Source organism: Carcharodon carcharias, chromosome 1 (genome assembly GCF_017639515.1).
Source record: "Carcharodon carcharias isolate sCarCar2 chromosome 1, sCarCar2.pri, whole genome shotgun sequence".
Taxonomy (NCBI): Eukaryota; Metazoa; Chordata; class Chondrichthyes; order Lamniformes; family Lamnidae; genus Carcharodon; species Carcharodon carcharias.
In genome coordinates this window covers 13,780,528-13,802,112 of record NC_054467.1, presented here as the reverse complement: position 1 = coordinate 13,802,112, position 21,585 = coordinate 13,780,528, and the positions used below count along the sequence as shown (strand labels likewise).

At 40.4% G+C, this 21,585-nt stretch overlaps 1 protein-coding gene across 5 annotated transcripts in view; it reads left to right on the top strand.

The window, feature by feature from the left end:
• tbck (TBC1 domain containing kinase) overlaps positions 1 to 21,585 on the top strand; it is a 200,096-nt gene that overhangs the window by 52,148 nt on the left and 126,363 nt on the right. For all 5 annotated transcript variants that reach the window (XM_041184468.1, XM_041184458.1, XM_041184472.1 and 2 more), the window contains 10 exons: positions 3,122 to 3,182; positions 3,260 to 3,321; positions 4,213 to 4,274; positions 5,139 to 5,287; positions 7,156 to 7,288; positions 8,698 to 8,797; positions 10,374 to 10,423; positions 12,457 to 12,586; positions 14,583 to 14,681; positions 20,830 to 20,892. In XM_041184468.1, the coding sequence (XP_041040402.1) occupies positions 3,122 to 3,182; positions 3,260 to 3,321; positions 4,213 to 4,274; positions 5,139 to 5,287; positions 7,156 to 7,288; positions 8,698 to 8,797; positions 10,374 to 10,423; positions 12,457 to 12,586; positions 14,583 to 14,681; positions 20,830 to 20,892 (909 nt within the window). The remainder of the gene's footprint in view (positions 1 to 3,121; positions 3,183 to 3,259; positions 3,322 to 4,212; positions 4,275 to 5,138; positions 5,288 to 7,155; positions 7,289 to 8,697; positions 8,798 to 10,373; positions 10,424 to 12,456; positions 12,587 to 14,582; positions 14,682 to 20,829; positions 20,893 to 21,585) is intronic.

Here is a 21,585-nt window from a genome sequence, read left to right as displayed (position 1 = left end):
TCCATCTCGTTGGAGCAGGCTGCCACCTTTCTTCCATGCCCGCCCTGGGAGGTTTCCCCGGAAGTGGGAATGCTTCTGGAGCTGTCCTGACGTGACACCCCCATCCTCGTTTTCCCGACCACTAACCGCCCCCCCCCCCCCTCCCCACCCAATCTCTGTGGTGCAGCAAATATTCAGCCCGTTGTCTTTGCCTCAGTTTCTGTCCAAACAGCCAGTTAGTGAAAAGCTTTCTTCTAACCACCGCTTTGTACTTCCACTGATCATTCGGAATCCATGCCCCTATTTTACCAATTCTTCAACTCTCGTCAGGGTTTATCAGTGCTTGACTTCTAACCTCCGTGCCTTCCATGGTGTCAGCTTGTCTGATACAGCCTCTGATCAGCTGCAATCTTTTTCAGTTAAACATCGTATCCTGCAGCTAATCCCACTCGCCCATTACCCCTGTCCCCACTGATCTGCCTCAGCCCCTGATCCCACAATGTGTCCAATTTAAAATTGTTACCTTTGTATTTATTCCCTTCATGGCTTCGCTTCAGCCTGTCTCTGCAACCTACTCCTACCCTACAAACCTTTCCAGACTCTTCCCCCCCTCCCCCACCAACACACACACACACCGCCACCCCCACTCCCTCCTGTGCATCTTTGGCTCCCTTTGCACCATCATTGGTGTCCTGCTTTTAGCTGCCTACCCGCCACACTCTGTAATTCATTCCACAAACCGCTCCACCACCTTCTCCTCCTTATGATCCTTCCTTTTGGTAGCCACTCCTCATATCCCCTTCTGTGATTAGCATTTATTAATTTAAATTGTTGCTTGATAGTACGGAACTTGAGTATTGCTGAAAAAAAGTGTCCTGCACTCATCAGGACAGAATCGCAAGGCTACCAAATCTCAAAAGGGAACAACAAATTTATACTGCACAAGAAAAGTGTGCTGATTGGTTTGGCAAGTGGACTCTGATTGGTCGTGGCATAGCCTTGGAAAATGCACCAGGGAATAATAGTAACCCCCCGCAAGCTTTTGTTTAAATTTAAACCAGGCAAGTTAACTCTGGTCAGGGCATTGCCATGGGAATGCACCATTTTGACTATGTGACCATGGGCTGTGGGATGTTTTCCTATGTTAAAGATGCTACATAATTTAGAGTTGATGTTGTTTATCCTATCAGCCCCTTTCATAATCTTGAAAATCCCTGTTGGATTTCTGCTTGAACTCCTCTATTCCCAGAAAAAAACATGAACTGTTTGAGCCTTTCTTCATAACTAAACCTTATTCCTGTTCTGTATCCTTTCCAAGGCCCTAATTTCCTTCCTTCCTATAATGGAGTGGTTTAGAATCAACATCACTTTCTTGATTTTGTATTCAGTGTGATTATTGTTTTCAATTCCCCCATTTGTCTTTGTCAAGACTGTTTCTACCTGCATTGCCATCTCCAATTACAATTGCACCCCGAGATCTCCTCTCTTCCTCCAATCTTAAAATATTTCCTTTCTTTTCCAAATTTATCTCACACTAGTTGATGTTCCATGGCATTACAGATGGGCAGCAAGAACAATTGTCATGTTCAAGTGAACATTGGTTAGTCAGCAGGCAATAGTTCAGCCCAGGTGCACATAGAATTCATATCTCCATTTATTCTGTCTTACATCCTGTCCTCATTTTTATAATAAATTACAAAACTCCTCTACACTGGAAACTTCCTATGTAAACTTGTCACGCTGAAATTACATCCTCTTCTGTGGTGAAACTGCAGTGTGATGACTGGTGGCTTGGCATAGTTGCAGTTTGTTAAGCCTATAACAGCATTTTCCATAATAACCAAAAAAAGTTAACTGGAGGTGTTCACAGATATAAGTTTTTGTAATATATTATAGCTTTCTTTGCATTAAACTGCATCTGTCACCTATCTGCCCATCCAACTAATATGTTTGTTTCTATCAAAGCCTCCTGCATTCTTCCCTAACAATTTACTATGTTTCATATCACCAATGAAATCAAACTGGGGTGAATTTTATGGGTCACACGCAGGCGGGAAAACAGATGAATGGTCCTGTAAATTTAGGACACTGTGCCTACCCTTTCCTCGGCATGATTTCCTGGGTGGTGGGGAGGCATTGGGTGGGCTTGCCCGCCCGTGGCCAATTGAGACCCATAAGTGGGTTCTGATTTAATGGGTGGTGAGAGAAGCCTGTGCCCAATGTGTATCCTGGCAGGTTTAACCCTGTGGGCTGCTGGTCAGTGAAAGGATGGGCTGCCTCCTTCCCAGGCCTTTTGTGCCGATCATAGGCCTCCCAAACAACCCCCCCCCACCAATCCCTCGCAGTTTTACCTCTAAGTATCCAACACCAATACCCCTCCCCCACTTCCACCGGGCCCCAACAAGATCCCAGACTTACCTGGTTTCTCTTCCTGTCTGACCACCTACAATACCGTCAGTGGCCACCAATCCTGGTGTGGTGCAGGGCTGCTAGCCTCTAATTGGAAACAGATAGATAGAAGCCGAAGCCGAACCTCATACTAATTAAAGGGCTGTCACCTGAAGAATTAAAGCAGGGCAAGTTGGCCCTTCCTCCACCAAATATTTATCCTGGGTGTATGGGGAACCTGGCCTTAGTGTATAATCCAGCCCCACAGTGAAACACTAGCAATAAATTAAAACGAATCAACCAGGTGTTAAGGCTAGACAAAAAAAAAAGCTATTAACTTAATCTCTTTGTTGTTATCATTTCCAGGCATTTTGCATTTAACAAATCTATTGTAAATTAGAGGTCTTGTGTGGTAGTATCCCTACCTCTGGGCCTGAAGCTCCGGGTTCAATTCTCAATTCAGGACTTGATGGTCACAGAAGTTGTTTGCGTAACATGGCCAAACAGGTTGATCATCAGCCTGCAAATCCAATACACCAGATGGCAGGCAGTAGGAGTGGGAGAGTTTCCTGGTCACCAGACTGCAGAAGGCAATGGCAAACCACTGCAGTACTTTGTCAAGCATAATCATGGACCAATCCAATGGAAGTCCATGGTCATCAACGCCTCCTGGTACCTGAAGGAGGAGTATTGTAAATGAATTAATAAGGCCAAGTACGTGGAAAAATCTAATTTGTGTATTTGTTTTGCTCAGGGTCACAAACTGCTACAGAATGTGGACATTTCTGAAAGGCTAAAATTTATCCTAAACCTAGGTAAGCTGCTTTTGGTGATACTTTGTGTTGATCATTTTGTTTCTCTATCTTGTACTTATTCCAGGTTTGTTTTGCAGATTGTGTGGATGATATCTTGACTGTGATATCAGAAGAGCATGGCTGCTTAGAGATTACCACGGTTTGTTTCATTGAATTTACTTTTTGTAACGATTACAACATAAAGGCTGATGTATTTTTGTTTAGTCGATTGTCACCGTGACATTGTACAATGTGATAAAATGATGGAGAGTCTGGACATTAGCCCAACATTCCTTTTTTATTCACCCTCTTGGGTTCTTCTCTCCTGTCCCCTCCCCTTCCTGCCACATTTGATTACTCTGCTGAAGGATAATTCCTGCCCCAGTCTGTATCGCAACTATTCTCCAGCCCTCTGCCTTCCTCCTCTCCTGCCACTGTACAAGGTGTGAATGCCTCTTGAATAAGCTCATAGCTGTTTCTGTGGCTCTTTCTGCATCCTCTAAAAGACCTTTGGAAGCATCTTTTGCTGCCTCCCTACAAGCAACACCATAACCCCATTCTTCTCTCTACCCAATCATCCTGCCTGGTACATCTTGACTTTCTAAGGGATCTTAAAAAAAAAAACTCATGAAGGTTAGTTAAATTCAAAGTTCTGGAGTCTTGGGGTGAGTCTTAGGAGTGTTTGGAAACTAAGTGAGGCGTTGCAATCCACCTACTGAAAGACTGGAGAAATGGGCATGGGGTTACGCATGATACCCAGTTTAGATCATGAGGCCTATTTTTGTAACCCAGGGTTAAGCGATTGTCTAGGAAATTGAGTATTTGCAGTACACATCTAAATATAAGACACACTGATTCATGGGATTGACTGCTGCTATCTGTACCTGAGAAAACATTTAAGGTAAACCTGAGATTTGCAATAATGTTAAATGTAGAGAAAGCAAATTTCTCTAGTTCCATGAAATGAAGGCTTATTTATCTCCAAATATGGATTTGATTTGCCCTCAGTGTACTTGTTGGTAAATGTAAATGCTGTTTCATCTTATCAAAGGATTTACCCAAAGATGTTCAAACGCTATTGAAAAAATGCCTGACCTTTCATCCATCCAAAAGGTAAGTGCTTTCGTAGCTTCAAAGCAAATTTCAAAATGTCAAATCTAGATGAATTCTCTCAAAGACAAAATAAAACAAGACTGATATTTCCACTATTATTCTCATATGCTGCGTGCATTTACCCGTGTGTGAAGTTTTTTTTTATCAAGGAGGGTGAATTTATTGGTGGGAAGTTTTCCTCGTGGAAACTATTTTCCTAGTTTGGATACCCAGCATCCCAGGTCAGATGGTAAATTGCAGTATGAAATGCCCTTCACTCTTCCTGGTGGTGTGCCTTGCCTGCAATCTTGAAAGAGGGTCTCCTTGCAGCACTGGACATTTTCCATTTCCGACAGTGGCCCCTCCCTCACGAGAATGGCAATAAGGAACAGTTTTATTCTGGGTCATTCCAGTTCAAAGCTAGTTTGAAAGTACCTGACTCATATGTTGTAGAAATGGACTCTTATAGTGTTTATGAATCCGAATACAATAAGCTTCCGAGGATTTCAGCTGAATTGCTCATCACTCCTTCTCGATTTTTTCCAATATCTCTAATCAGCCACAAATGGAGCCTTCGGTTGGCATTTCTCTGAGGCTAGGGATTCCCTGTATAATAAACTGTGGGAAGAAAACTTCCAGTCATTGAAGCCACATACTGCTCTGAAGTAGGAGCAGCCAAAGTTCTTTTTAAAGTTTGCCTGCTGTGTAATTTATCATAGTGCTTTTGGTCCATCTACACTAGAAGATTCCACAAAATATACTTTCATTTGAACAATGAAATAATCGGGTGAGAAAAGTGCTCTTTGCCAATGTTATAATTTGCTTAAAGGTTATTGTGTCCCTGTGAGTAATGTCTATGTGTTTTGGAATCTGTTTGTATGGTAGGCCCACTCCAGCTGAATTGCTGCAAGACAATTTATTCAGTGAAGTTTCTGCTTTGTACAAACCATTCCGCAAACCTGATGGCCTCTTTTCATCCTCTCTGCGCTGTGCTGATCTAATCATTCCTGAGGACCTGGGGACATTCTGTAAAGGTAATGGTACTTTTGGAAATTTTTTTTTATACCTGAGTTCTGTGTTGGCCATATTGGGCGTTGTGTGTTAGGATACAATTGGATATACCTACATTAGCCGCATTTCAGGGCTCAACTGCTTACTGGTGGTATGCGAAAAGAACCTTGAAGTGTTGTACAGGGGAGCAAAGCACTAACTATAATGTCAAAAATAAAAATACCTGGAAAAACTCAGCAGGTCTGACAGTATCTATGGAGAGGAATACAGTTAACGTGTTCTGTTGAAGAGTCATACGGACTCAAAAGGTTAACTGTGTTCCTCTCCGCAGATGCTGTCAGACCTGCTGAGTTTTTCCAGATATTTTTATTTTTGTTTTTGTTTTGGATTTCCAGCATCCGCAGTTTTTTGCTTTTATCTTAACTATAATGTCAATGCATACTTTAGTAACTCTGGTTAATTAAGTGATGCTTTCTGCTGAAGGAAACTTTGAAGCAGTGATTCTTTCCGAGTGAGAGCTCCACATTTTGAGGTGCATGTTTTGTGGTTCTTGTTTTTCTGACCTAAACATAGCACTGTAAGTTAAGTGGCGTTGACTCTTGTGCAGATCCAGTTGCCTTGTGGAGTACTGACAGTCTGGCCACATCGTCATACTGTTGTGGAAACTAGGCTGGAGCACTGAGGAGGTCACCCTTAACAAGCACACGGGTCTGCACATCTATCTGCTGTACTGAATACAGGACAAGATATTACTGTACAGTTGCTGAGCAGCATTCTGTCTCTCAAATTGATGACAGTAAAGGAGCTGATGCTTCTCTATAGTTGTACCAAGTTTTCTAGTCATGTTTACCACTCCCATGGCCAAGGTAGATGGGATGTGATTCTCAAGCCAAAGTGCTTGCAATTGAGGAGTGCCAACGGCATTATACTCCACCCTTCTTCATCAAATAAATTGTCCTAGTCTTGCTCGGACAGCAAATGCTCAAGGGGAAGAAAAGTTCAGGGTGGACTTAATTTATCCTCTCTATTCTACATGGAAAATAACAAATAACAAACTTGTTTGATGCTGCCTTGTAAATGCCAAGGATATTTGAAATAAAAACCGAAAACACTGGAAATATTTAGCAGGTCAGGTAGCATCTGTGGAGAGAGGAAGGTAAGATTGAAGTCTTAGGTTGTGACCCTTCGTCATTAGCTCTGAAGAAAAAGGAGGCATTTAATTCAAAATTGAGTAGAAAAGGCTAAACCTGAGCACCATTTTAAGTTGTAGGTTAGTGAAAGGATAGATGAGCCAAACATATTTGACCATGTGATAGAAAGCAATGATGAATAATATTCATTATAGAATCGTACAGCACAAGAGGCCAATTCGGCCTATTGTGTCTGTCTAGTCCCACACTCCCACTCTTTTCCCCGTTGCCTTTCAAATTTTTCCTTTTTCAGTATTTTTCCAATTCCCATTTAAAAGTTACTATTAAACCTAATTCCACTACCCATTCAGGCTGTGCATTCCAGATCATAAAAACTCTTTGTTGTTAAAAGGTAATACCGACCTAATTTATGCACCTTATCCTCGTAGTTTCACCCTTTTAACCCAGGAATGGCTAAACTGAAGAACAGAAACAACGTTTCCTTCAAAATCTCAGCTTTGCGGTCAACTCTTGTAGAAATCTTTATAGCTGTTGCTCTAGAATGTTGAACTATGTCTTGAAGTAGTTTCTGTTATTAGCAATTTTAAGCATATGCTGATTGAAATGGTGGCAAATGAGGGAATTGTACGTGGTGACTGTATAAAAACTTAAATATCAAATTGATCAGACTTGCAGTCCACAGATTTCCCCAAGATACAGTTTTATTTATACTTTTTTATGTTTTTTTTTATATAATGAAGATGAAGACTATCTTTCAGAAAGATCCATCGATGAAGTCTATTATCTGTGGTGTTTGGCTGGAGGGGACTTGGAGAAGGAACTTACAATCAAAGGAATCATTCGCTCTAAACCGCCAATTTGTACATTGTCAAAGTAAGTGAAAAGATTGCTCCTGAACCACCAAATCTCACCAACTTTGTCAGCTAAACGCTGTTTGTACTGTGTCAAAAATTGAGCTGACAGTTGCCTGTGAAGTACATCATTTGACCATTGCCATGTGCAGAGAAAATTCCCTTTTACCTTGCCCCTTTCCCAGACTCTTGAGTTGGAAGATTATGTAAACAAGGTTGAGTATTTTGTCCTTTTCATTAACTTTAGAATAATAGGATAATGCAGGAAACACTCAGCAGGTCAGTCGGCATCTATGGAGAGATAAACCGGGTTAGCATAGGAGTGAGCAATCCTTTGGGCTGGAGGACCACTTAACAAGTTGTTTTGAGCTGTTGAGGGCCACACAAATAAAAGGAATTGTGTTAACGACAGCTACTATTAAAATTTTTTAATAACATTTTATACATTTATTGTATAAAGAATCCTTTTTTGATTCAAGTTAGATTAGTAATCACAGAACTGCCATCTAAATGATAATACCATGCAATGCTCATAATATGGAAGTGGTGTGCATTTAAGCTTGAAGAATATTTTAATAATGCATTTAGGAAAACAGGTATTTACTGACAGTTATCAGATGTCCAGATTTCCCCCTAATATTGTTTTTATGATGTGGATTGGGATCAAATACTTGATGATCAATAAATCATTGAAGTGAATACAGCGTAAACGTTTGTCAGAACAATGAAAATATTTGATAGACACAGTATGTGGTAAATTTAATAATATTCTGACACTATGCTTGCAGACACTTTAAACCACTTTCAGTTTAATCTATTCCAGCATACAGCACACAGCAGAAATCAGGAGACAATCAGAGGGTTATTGACATACTAAATCTATTGCTGCTCTCTACACATGGCAGCTGCATTTCGTTCCCACCTCGCAAAACGTCTGCCTCCTGCAACTCCTCATTGGCTTACCTCAGACAGCTTCCTGTGGCTGTTCATTAAAGGTCACCCTATACAGATAAAAACAGGTAATCTGAGTTCCTTCCCCTCTCAAAGCCCCTGGGTCTTGCTCCTCAGACTATTCTTCAACCCCCCCTGGATGACCTGGGTCTGTAAACCCCAAGCTGAGAAGCACTGTGTGGGCCAGATAGATTCAATTTGTGGTCTGGATATGCGCGCCCCCCGCCCCCCCACACACACTGCAAGGCTGTATTTTTGCCCACCTCAAGGTTAACATTTCAGGTCAGTGACCTGTTGATGAACAAAGTTTGGTAGCATCTGTGGAGAGAGAAATAGAGTTAACATTTAAGATCAGTGATCTTTCATCAGAACCTGAACCTGTTTCTGCCTCTAGAGGTGCTGAGTATTTCTATCATTTTCTGTTTTTATTCCTGCTTGTGAAATAACAGGTTGTAACTATAAATCTGGTCATATTTTAAGCTTTATATTAGAAGATGGAGAAAGCTTTGGGCAAGTAAGGGATAGAAGTTTCCTCCTGGATGATACCACACTGACACTATCATTATGCCAACTGAAGAATGTAAGTCTTAAAATGGTTCTTTCAATGTGTTTGTAAATAATAGATTTTTTTTAAAAATTGAATCCTACTAAAATGCACTCATTTATTCCTTGTTGACTAAAATTCGAGCTGCAGCTACTTAACTTGAACTGTATTGAGTAAAGATCTTTATTACTGCTGGTTTTCTAAGTGTTATATAGATGTTCAGGGTGTGCTAATGGCAGTACATTGATGAGATCTTACAAGAAACTCTTCTTATTAACAAGTTGACTCTTATCTTTCTTTTGCTGGTACATACGGCTGCTGGTGGCAAGTTGTGAACAATTTATTCTTTTGATCAATATTATAGATTCCATTCTATTTACTTTTCAGATGTGATAACAGCTGTGAGTAGGAATGTTCTCTTGTTTGTGATAGTATTAATATAGTTTTGCTATTGTAGACAATTCTTCAAAAATTCTGGGTGACTATCATGAGGGCAAATATTGCGAAAGAACAATGCCTTGGGCGGAGTGGTGGCATCCTAGTGTCTGAAGAGATCGAAGTGTATTATAACTTGGAATAAAAATCCCCTACATTATGTTTCTGGTATTTCAAAAAAAACAGATGTAAGAAATATTGGGCATTTTCCCGGGTCATCTGGACATTTAAAGCAAAATCGCTTAGTCCCTCAGGTCACTGTATCTCATGCCTTTTTTGTCTGAAAGTGGGCAGGTCATTGGTCCCAGCTGCTTGTCAATGGGGCTGTATATAACTGGCCTATGAGGTGTAAAATAGAGAACAGCATGATAATGGTTATGTTACTGAATTGGCAATCCAGAAGAAGCCTGGACTTATGCTCTGGAGCCAGGGGAAGCGATGGTGTAGTGGTATTGTCGCTGGACTAATCATCCAGAGGCCCAGGGTAATGCTCTAGGGACCTGGATTCAAATCCCACCATGGCAGATGGTGGAATTTGAATTCAATAAAAATCAGAAATTAAAAGGTAATTGTTGTAAAAACCCATTCAGTTCACTACTGCCCTTTAGGGAAGGAAATCTGCCATTTTTACTTGGTCTGACCTATTCATCCCATGAAAGAATAAAAAAAAAATCAAATGAAAATTCCTTGAGGATTGATTGCATGTAAGTAACAGAGGAGGTAGTGATTTGGTGCAGTGAGTGCCCTTTTTGGGCTGCTTCTGGACATGACAAAAGGGCTTGCACTGAAATAAAGTTGATGGGGTTATGATTGATAAATTAGAAACAGTAAAACTCGTTCTTTCGCATTCATGTAATAGCAGTGGATAAATTTCTGGTGCCCAGTGACCCCTGTTTGTTAGGAGTGTTGAGCAAAATATTCAGAAGCTCAACTGAAAACAAAGTCATATTGATAAACTGAGAACTTGTTGCTTGTTCTTATAATACACACACCATTTCCATATTTGGTTCTGTTCACGGCTCTTAATTACCTGGTTGTCCACTCAAAACATTTGGCTAATGAACCTCTCCTGGCTTAGTAGTGTGACTCTGGAAGTTGGGCTACCTGATATGAAACCCGTTGGATGGTGTATCAGGATAGCAATAATGTTTTATACTTTCATCTGCTTGTTTTGTAGAGATTGAAAGATGTCGCTGGAGAAGCATTTTATCCTTTGCTGGAAGATGAGTGAGTAAACGTATTGCCTGATTAATTGTTACCTAGAATGAGTTATAGAGGTGTAGTTTAGTCAGGAGGTTTAAAATGACATCAAAAACACAGGTCTAAACCTCAGTGGTTTGAGAGAGAATCAGGAACTTTCTCCTACAAGGTTGAGATGCTGGCTCAATAGATATAGAACAAGGCGAATAAATTAATTTCTGGTATGGCTTAGCCAATATCTAACTCAATGGTGGATCAGGCTCGAGGAGCCAAATTTCCTACTCCATGTTCCTTTGTGTTTTATGCTTGAAAGTTCATTAAATCACTCTTGTGCTTTTAAAATTTATAATTTATTTTTTATTCTTTCTTGGGATGTGAGCACCACTGGCAAGACCAGCATTTATTGCCTATTCCCCAGTTTCCCTTGAGCAGGTGGTTGGGAGCTGCCTACAATTGAGTGGCTTGCTTGAACACTTCAGAGGGCAGCTAAGGGTCACCCATGTTGCCACTCAGTTTCCACTTTTGCTCTTTTTTTCTCTTTACCCCTTCTAGACCCCTCTCCTATCATTAGGCCTCTTGGGTACTCTGCCAAACTCCCTATCCCAACCTTTCAGACTCCTCGACATTCCTGCTCTTTGCTGCCATCCTGGGCTTGACACCCTCTTAGGTAAGCCTACAGCTTCTTCCTGTGCCTCTCTCGGTATCCTCTGAAGAGCTGTTCGAGGCACCCAGCCCTTGCTCATTATGTGAAGCAACCTCAATTGCTCCCATCTCACTGTCTCTCATTGAACTTTCTGTCTAGTTCACCCAATGGGGGCTAATCCCTCCAATCTCCTTCCTGTCTGACTTGCCCCTCTCGCACTGCTGACCCTAAGAATGTGATCATGTGACTTTTTTAAAAGTACGTAGCTCCTGTTCCAGTGATTTTGTTTTTTCCTTGTTGACGATGGACTTGTGCTAAGGTATGTGTAAACCAAGCTCTATTCAAAGAATTAAGATTGTTTCAAAGATTGGTAGTGTTACATTTTCTTTGTTGACTTAAGTAGTTGACAGAATGGGGTATGTGATGAAAGGTATAGTCGGGTGTTTCAGCTGAGGAGTAGCAGAGTTACATGACCAGTGCAGTGGGTACAAGTGGTGGTGTTTTTGATGGCACTATTTAAATGGACAGTAGCCCTGCGCCATTCTGTAGCAAAAATATATATGTTTTTTCCAACTGCATTAAATCCACCATGGATTGAAAATGAATAGCATTCTTACCTGTATGTTTCAAATCCTGCTTGTTTAGAGGGAACAACGTATAACTGCTAAAATGCATATCCTTTAAGGAAAATAAGGGTCCGTATGTTAATGTTATGTTGCGGATGTCATAAAGATGATGTAATTGATTTTCAACTGATGGAGACCATACCAGAGAAATATGAAATAACAGAATATTTGTTTTCCAGCAACAATCTCGAAATCCGTAAGGCCAAGCTTTTTATCCTGATTGGCATAGGAGGTAGCATGGATAATAACATGCTGGCCCAGCCAGCGAAGCCCACATCCTGTGACTGAATTTTTTTTTTTAAAAAGTCCATAACTATAACATTTGAAATGCTTATATTAAGTTTGCTGATAGCTCAATCCGTTGGCAGTAACAGATCTTGAAGTTCTGATTTGGCAGTTAAACAACAGCGAGGCAATATTACTAAGAGTAGCTCCTGCAAGCCTAAAGGCTCTCAAAATTAAAATGGGACAATGTGGAAACACGGATGCAAATAGCTTCTTGGACTTCCCAGGCCAGATTCCCAAAGCTAGGACACCACATGGCACCTATGGGATGCAGCTTAGAAAGCTTCGCTCTAAATAAACACAAACTGTAGCCAGTTTTTAAACAAGCTTTAGCTATGTTCTAGTTGGATTAAATGTATCCAGTATTATTCAGAATTTACAGCACAGAAACATGTCATTCTACTCCATGGTCTTTGCCAGCATTTATGCTCCACATGAGCCTCCTCCCACCCTAATAAAAGTCGATTGCTATTCTAATGTATAATATCTATTCATTCATTTTCTAGGCAGTCAACAATATCACCTTCTAACAGCAGCCATGAACTTACAGCAGCAGCCGCGCTGCCCCTCATTATACGAGAGAGAGACACTGAGTACCAGCTTCACCGAATCATACTCTTCGACAGGCTGCTAAAGGTAGGATTGAAGTGGTGTTGGCAATTATGCACTAAAATGTGGAGCTTTTAGCCAAATTAAATGTGATGTTTTCACATTGTCATGTAATCTGTGGTAGAAAGGAAGATAAAACATTCAGTGTTGTCCTGCCCGTTTCTTGGGTTAAGGAAAGCTATATTGTACAAGTTGATATTTGCTAAAGGAAATTTAATACTTGGGTCTTCTGATAATTGAAATGAAAATTTACATTACCTTATTTTGTGCTTTTCCTCTTGCTCTGTATCTTGGACCACGAGCCGCCTGCAGCTCAGAATGGGTGGGATGTTACACCTATACCTGGTTTGTTGTTCCCCCTCTCTTCTCCAGATAAGAGGATAGGATTGGGTCTGGCAGGTGGAAATTTATCTAATTGCTGTTGTTATGATATGGCAGATGGTAATTGCTGAGCTGACCAAATCCTAATGGGAAACTTGGCCAAGCTATCACAACGATTTGCAATTTATATTTTTATTATGAGAAGGTATGTGTACTGAAGTCAGAAGTACCACTTTTGGAGATTTTAAATATTAAATCAAAACATTTATTAATCAAAGAAAAGAAAACTTAAACATGCAAGATTACAGCTACACTGTTAAATTTAGTCTTATAACATTTCTCAAGAGACTTCTACTTAGCTAGACTCCCAAATAAATACCCTTTTCCCGGGCAATAGTCCAAATAGATTCTTAATATTACTGGATGTTTAAAAGATTACCACAAGGCACCCACTGTCGCTATAAGGGAGGCATTTCACTGCTTGTCTCTTCCTCTCATTCGACAATGGAAATCTAAGGCTCTTATTAAAACCTTTCTTTTTGGAACAAGCAAGCATTCCTCTGGGATGGCTAGAAGTTGCTTTTCACAAGTCTGTCTTTGTACAGCCCACCTTTCAAGATCTGAGGTGGCCACTCTGCATACAGCTTTCAATCTTTCCTTAAATATATTTTCTCCCTTTTGATCTTAAAAACCCATTGTTTTAAACTTTCTTTGGAAGTTATCTTCATATTTCTTGTTGTTATTATGGCCAGCACTTTTGGGGAAAAATAAACTTAATAACTTTGTCATATTTATTTATGATTTTGCTATTTGTAAAACTTCTGGTCATGTCACTCAAATTCAAACTTCCCCTATTCTCTACAAACACAAATGTTAGCTCATCCATTTCCATTTCAAAATGCCTGCTTCTACACCTAGCCCCTTTGATAATTTAAACTTTGCAATCTTGCTGTTCTCAGTTTAATTAAATTAGTTACACACAACTCACAGCCCCCACAAGTCTGCTTCAGTATCCCACAGTAATATTAGGGGAAAAAATGACATTTGCTTTTCGGTGTAAATTAGCTACCTACTTTGTACATGACAATGGTGGACACACGTCTAGGGCTTTGCAATGCCTGTGGGTGTGAAAAGCACTATATAAATGCAAGTTCTATTGTTCTTTCTTTCTCCATCAACTTCCTGAAACTTGACACACTGACAACATTTCAATAACTAATTTATTTTGGTGAGGCGGTTTGGATTTAATGCTTTCTAAATGAAAGTCTTTTTTTCTTCTTTCTGCCAACATTTCTCTGCAAAAAATATGCAGCAATAGCCTATGATGAAACTTGTGCGCCCCACATGTTTTCAGTGCCCCCCCCCCCCCCCCCCCCACCAACCCCCCACCACCTTACCCCAAACCCACCTCCACCCTACCTTACCACTGTGGAGCAACCTTTTGGTGTCCACTTCATTTCTAATGATAGCATGCTGGCGACCGTGAATGTGAATGACAAATCTGCTGCCCCTGGGTGCTGTGAAATTGGAACCCTAACACAGACCGCCTCCTGTTGAAGTTTACAACTTAAAATCCAGATGAGAAAATAGAAAATGACAAGACAGTGATCATGAAAGATTAGAGCAGAATGGGGCAGAGTATAAGATTAGGGCACTGACTCAGCTGGTGCGTTCCTCATCTATCTTATTACTTTCTCTTCAGGCGTATCCGTACAAAAAGAATCAAATTTGGAAAGAAGCAAGAGTAGACATTCCTCCACTAGTGAGAGGTTTGACTTGGGCTGCACTGCTGGGAGTGGAGGTAAGAGCAAAATACTTTGAAATATTTTTTAAAAAAAATGGTTTCATTCCTCTACTCATTGATGAATCAGGAAGCTGTCCAGTTCCCCATTAGATTCTTTAGCATTTAGAGGAGGTAGTGAAGTGAAACATGGAACTATATGTTACAGCTGTCACATTGCAATCCCTGAATCAGCTGCTATTCTAGATCCAAGAAAATACATTGGCACATGATAAAAAGAAAGGTATTTCATTGCATTGCAGTTAGTCCTGTGAACTGAAGGTTCATTCATCTTTTTTCTGGTTCAAACAAATCCTATTTGACACCATTTGTCAGCCAAATCAAAAAGAGTAAGCTAGACAGAGGCAGTTTGACTGAAATTAAGTGACGTTTTTTAGACACTGCAGTGGTTAGACATATCCATGCCATTGTTTGTTCATTACTCTCCAATGACATTACACATGGAGCGTCCAGAATCAAGGGTAGCTTTCCCGTGAAAGAGGATTAGAGACCAGGGAGAATTGTTCTGGTGGCACAGATAACAGTCCCCATTTCAAAATTATTTATTGCCCTTATTTTTATGCAATACTCTGATTTGGTATAATTTATAATTATGCAACAAAATTTGTGAGAAATTTAGAAATCTGGAATTTATAATGGAACAGAGTTGACAGGAACTGCATCTCCCTATGAGATAATATATAGACAATTCTTCATTTCCTATAAAGTCACAATTGCTAATTGATGAGAACAACAGTTTGTTGACTTGCTCAAGAGTGGACCATGACTGAGTTGGTAGCCCTCTCGCTTTTGAGTCAAATGTTTGTGGGCTCAAGTCCCACTCCAGGACTTCAACACAAAAATCAAGGCTGACACATACAGTATTAAGAGGGAGCTGCACTGTCAGAGGTGCTGTCTTTTGGATGAGAGGATAAAACGAGGCGCTATGCCTTTTCTGGCACTGTTTCAAAGAAGAGCAGGGGAATTATCTCGGTTGTCCTGGCCGATATTTATCCCCTTCAACAATATAAAAACAGATTACCTGATCATTATTGCATTGCTGTTAATGGGAGCTTACTGTATGTGAATTGACTGCCATGTTCCCTACGTTACAACAGTGAGTACACCTTGAAAGTGCTTAAGTAGCAGTAAAGAGCTTTGAGATGCCTGGTTGTAAAAGGTGCTCTACAAATGTGAGTCTTTCTTTTTAACTATTGTGATTGCTGTTGATTTTTTTTTTTGTTGAATGAGTTGCGATCTACTAGTCCCGCAGAACTTCTAATTGTGCATATAACTGCACCTGGACAAAGCCCCATTATCATATTCAGTAGCACACAAGCAGACTTGTACTTTGGCTTTTATTATTATTATTTTTATTTCTTGTCTAAAATATACCAAAATAAATAAATTATATTTTTAAAAATTAATACCTAATAATAATGTAATGGAATAATTATTAGCAAGTAACAGTTCTTAAGTATATTCAAGACAGATCAAGATTTTCAGGCACCAGGGGAATGAACAGATGTGGGGATTGAGCAGGAAGGTGGGGTTGATATAGAAGTTCGGCCATGATCTTATTGAATAGCGGAACAGGTTTGAAGGGCAGAATGGCCTCCTGCTCCTATTTCTTGAGTTCCTACGTTCTTGAGTGAAGTTTAATTAACTTCCTTCAAAACACTCATCATCAGCACTCCGTTTCAACCCTTGACAATGTATCTGTCTGTCTACTATTGTAGAAGCTTTACATGATCAAACACTCCGGTCTTTGCAGCTGAATACAAATTTCTGTACCAGAGTACCAAAGAAAATTATTACCACTGTCTCAACTTTCTAGAAATAGAAAATACTGGAGACATAGTGCTTGTTGCTTCTTGGTTAGCTCATCCATTATCGTCTTATCAATAAAATTTCGTAGCATTATGTGATACTGCAGCAAAATAATGTGTCACGTTTTATACCGAGCATTATTCCTCCCCTTATAAAGCAACGGTATCCAGTGACCTGGAATTCTAAACATGCCAAACTGGAAAACTAACAACAGCTGACCAAAAAAAAGCTGACAATTCAAAAATAGTGCCTGAATATAGAATGATGTCATGCAGTTGCACTGAGGCACAGGCTTGTCATAACTCGCGTTGCAGAAATGGCTACGCTTCCAACACTTGTTTATGGAAAATTATGGCAAAAATAGCAGCAAATTTTCACTTTAATCTTGCATAGCAATTGTGGATACATACTAGTACTTACCGCTCCGACATCTCATTGTTTTTGAGCTGTTTGTATGCTTATTGATGTGACATTAAGGCACTCTTTCTCCTGCCCCCCCTCCAGTTCACAGAGACATTTTCATTTACCCTGTTCACACAGACACTCATTTCCATGTAACAAAGGCAAAACACTGTGGATGCTGAAAATCCAAAATACAAACAGATGATGCTGGAAAAATTCAGGTCTGGCATCATCTGAATCGAAGAAGTTCCGAACAAGAGTCATATTGGACTCGAAATGTTAACTCTATTAATCTCTGCACAGATGATCCCAGATCTGCTGGCTTTTTTCAGAACTTTGTTTTTATTTCACTCTTCTCTGACTTTACCAACTAAAATATCAAGCAAGTTCTACAGTTTGAAATCTCAATCTGCAAAGCATGTAGATAAAAGAAACAAACATTTTAGCTAAACCTATAATTTGTTTTAATCCAAGTACAGTAATTAGCTTTCAGATTCTAAGTTGTTTCGACCAAGGAAATTAAACGTCAATTGATAAGTTATAAACAAAACAATGTTCCACAGACCTCACTATTAATTATACACGATGCACTGCAGGACATTAACATTTTTGGAGATGCTGTGTCCTATTAACATCAGGCAGTCGGAATGCAGTGGCTTCAATATCCTGCCATCTCTCCTTCTCAGCCTTTTCCTTTCCCACATCCTTACTTGTATGTGCACCCACCCGAGTTTTTTCCAATGATTCTTGTCCAATGTTAATATTGCTGCAGTAGAACATAAACCCAATTAGAAGAACACAGGTAGTGGGGCCCTCTATGGCTGAAGCAAACTTATCATGATAATGTTCTCATTTCTCCAATTCCAGCTAACACCTCTTTCCTTAGCCCGATAGACATCATTGGCACGGCTCTCTCTCTCTTGTTCTCTCTCTCTCTCATTTCCCTAATCTCTTGATTACACTAAATCTTCTAGAATTATCAGAATCATCGACACAAACACTTGAGCTGCCACCAAGAATAAGTGTAAAGACTTTAAGTTATCAACTTAGATTCACCCTCACCGCCTGCAGATCATCTCATAAAATTCCTGGGGATGAGCGAGACTATAATAATCATTAACATACAAAAATGTCATGAAAAGATCAGCTGATCTACATAGCCTGTCCCATACAGTTGAGATTCCGTGAATCATAACTAAGACCCCTTACCCTCTAGGTGCCATGTAACCTCCTGGGAGAGACAAGAAAGCAAATAAGCAATTCCAATGTCAACTATGGGGAAGAATTTGGAAACTGCTCAGATCCTGTTAGGCAATTGAAGCTAGCCCATGAGATCATATTGACCATGGCTGACATTTCATGGTGCTTACCCCTGGTATAACATGGGCCAGAATTTTGTCCTTATTGGGCGGGCTTGGTGCGATCGAGCAGGAGCACTCGGAAGCTGACGGCGATCGGGGCCTGACTGTGATTTCGTGCTGGCGAGCCAATTAAGCGCTGGAGTGCTCAGCACTGCCTCTGTGGTGTGGGGTGGGGGGTGGGAGGAGGGCAGAGGGTGAGTGCGCAAGTTCGCGCATGCATGCGGGTGTGCGCAGACAAAGCTCCCTGAGACACAGAGCTACCTCAGGGAGATGATGATTTTTGAAAATTAAAAACAAAGAATTTTAAAATGTTAAAAGACGTGTCCCCTCGTGTGACTTTGTCACATGAGCAGGGACATGTTATGAATGAAATATTAACATTTTAATTTTAATTTTAATTGCTATTGGAAACCGTATCCTGCCCATGGATGAGGTTACCTAAAAAATCCAAAGCCCGCTTGGCCTTTTTGCCTGACCGCAAACCATAAGGTTCGATGGGCAGTGAAAAATTTAATTCGGTTAGATCTTTAATGGCCTGAATAGGCCTGTTAACTGGTCAGCGAGCACGCCGCCAACTCCTGCACGTGCCTGCCAACCGAAATATCGCGTGAGTGCGTGATGACGCCAGGACGCTTGCCCAACGTCATCATGCGGCACTTTATACTCGGTCGGGTCAGGCGTGCGCCCACCTGACGAGCGCGATATTCTGGCCAGGATCTCTCCCCCATATCTTTTGATGACTTTTGGTTTCATACAAGTGAAAATACATATAGTAAGAGCACATCTGAAAACTGGGAGATTTTGTGCTGCATTATGCTTAGGGCTATAAATTAATCCAGAAGGTACGCTCATAGATTAAAGCTTCCCCCTCCCTCTCATTTTGTCCTGATTTGTAGGACTCGGTTGTTCTCGTTCCAGTTAAAGATGAATATTCTCTCTGGCCTCTGCAGGTTGCAGAATCATAGAATGATGCAGCACGGTAGAAGGCTGTTTGGCCCATCGTGTTTGTGCCTATGTCTGTGAAGCTGTGAAAGATATTGCAATTCCAACGGCTGAAGTCATTTAGATTAGTGATCTTCAGAGCCAGTTGATAACCAGTTTAAATTTGGATCAGATTATTAACTGGAGAGGTGTTTTTCCTTTCTAGTATAATATGTGCCTTAACATTAAAATAAATTTTAGAATTGTTATGTTTTTAGTTTTAACATGGTACGTTAGTTGAGTTGAGAACATTCACATGTATTTGTGACTGAACCTTGAAACAAGTGGATGCCAGGCTGAAATTTAGGTGTTAATGTTGCCTGGTTAATGTGTTGAGATGTTTCTGAATTGTGCTATACATTCACAGCCAGTTGATAAAGTGTAGATCTACGTGTTTGTGATGCATTAAGTTTCAAATAAATAATAGAACCAATTAATTTCTATTTTTTCTACCCATTCCATCAGATTGCTTAATTAGTAACGAGTTTGAATAACTGGTTTCAGCAAGTGTTAAGGGACTGAATAAGGCCTGTGAATAGTAGTCTTCTGAGAGACCTGTGGATTGCATTTACCGTTACTGTATTTATGTAATACTTTACCTCAAACTTTGGTTGTGCTGGACCTTTTGAAAATCGCCTATTTTATGGCTATAGTGTCTTCACCACAGTCGTTTTTTAATTTTTTGTGCACCAGTGTTGTTTTGTACCAGTGTCAAAAAATTTGTTTTAATAAGGAGTGGGAGTTCCATAAAGCTACCAGGAGTAAAATGTTTTATGTTAAAATGATTCCATAGATTCCAGTAAAAACCCTAACTATCTCCAATCCATAGTAAGGCTTGTTTCTACAGAACTCCCCGTTTTCTCTTGCCACACCCCACTGCCAAAAATAAAAATGTAAATTATAAGAAGGATATAGAGGCATTGGAGAGGGTGCAGAGAAGATTTACAAGATTGATACAGAAATGTGTGGGTATGCTAATCAGGAAAGGATTAATAGGCTGGGTCTTTTTTCTGTTGAAAAAAGAAGACTGAGGGAATGACCTAATAAAGATCTTTAAAATTTTGAAAAGTTTTGAAAGATGGATACAGGGAGAATATTTCCTGTTGGGAGGACGACCATAACTAGAGACCATCAATATAGGATAGCCACCAATGGGGAATTCAAAAGAAACGTCTTCACCCAAAGTACTGGTGAGAATGTGGATATCGCTACTATTATGAGTGGTTGAAGAGAATAGCATAGATGCATTTTAAGGGAAGCTGGATTAGCAAATGAGGGAGAAGGGAATAGAGGATCACAATGGTAGATTTAGGTGATGAAAGATTGGAGGTGGCTCAAGTGGAGCATAAACGCTGGCATGGACTGGTTGGGCCGAATGGCCTGTTTCTGTGATGTATATCCTATGTTATCCAAAGTATGCACAATCCCTTAAGAAAAAGCAAGTATGGGACCAGCTTCTTGAGAAAATCAAAGACTGTCTGAAAGATTAAGTTTTCCTGCAGACTATTAGGCTTCGTGAATGTCATGTATAGATTTAAATTGCTTTAACAGGCATCATTTGACTTCCAGTAATTACTTAACATTCACATTTTCAGGGTGACATACAAGCAAAATATGATGCTATTGACAAGGATACACCAATACCCACCGATCGACAGGTAAAGGAGATATACTGAGGAAACCTTACACAGTACTGTTTAATCAGTTCTAGGACAGTTTGCGCAATGTTCTGTCAATTCATGGTATGTATTTAGTGAAACTACAGTTAAATTTGCAGAAATGCAGCATTTGTTTAAGGAAGTTACGAATGGCTGTCTTTTTAAGCATTCCACACATGCTATTCTTACCATAGGGTTCATTGGTTCTGTAAAGAGTGTATACTGGATGAATGGGCATGTAAGTGCTATGAGTTGGCATGGAGAGTGTAGGAGGTGTTATTGGTGGGGGACATGGGTGTGCATGGAGGATTTGAGGGGCCATTGAGGTTGGGGGGCATGAGTTGGCATGGGGGGTGCATAGATAAGACCTTTTGAAGTTATCTTTCAAAAGGTTCCCACGTCCAGACCATAGTTCACAACTCCTCTGAGAGGCCATGAGTCCTTGGGAAGCTGGCCCAACTCCATGAAAATTATAGGGGGGTGCTAGGTGATGCCTAACTCCACAATGCAGCTGGCCAGGTCAGGAATGCAGGGTGCAGGCTGATTGTCTGTACCCTTCTCCAGCATCATTAAAAATTGGGGTTGGGAATCCTGGAACTGGGTCCCGACCACCATTTCTCCACGAAAATCCGATACATAGAGTCAGCTTCTACCTGTGTGCTGATGGCACACAGTTCTACCTGTCCACCATCT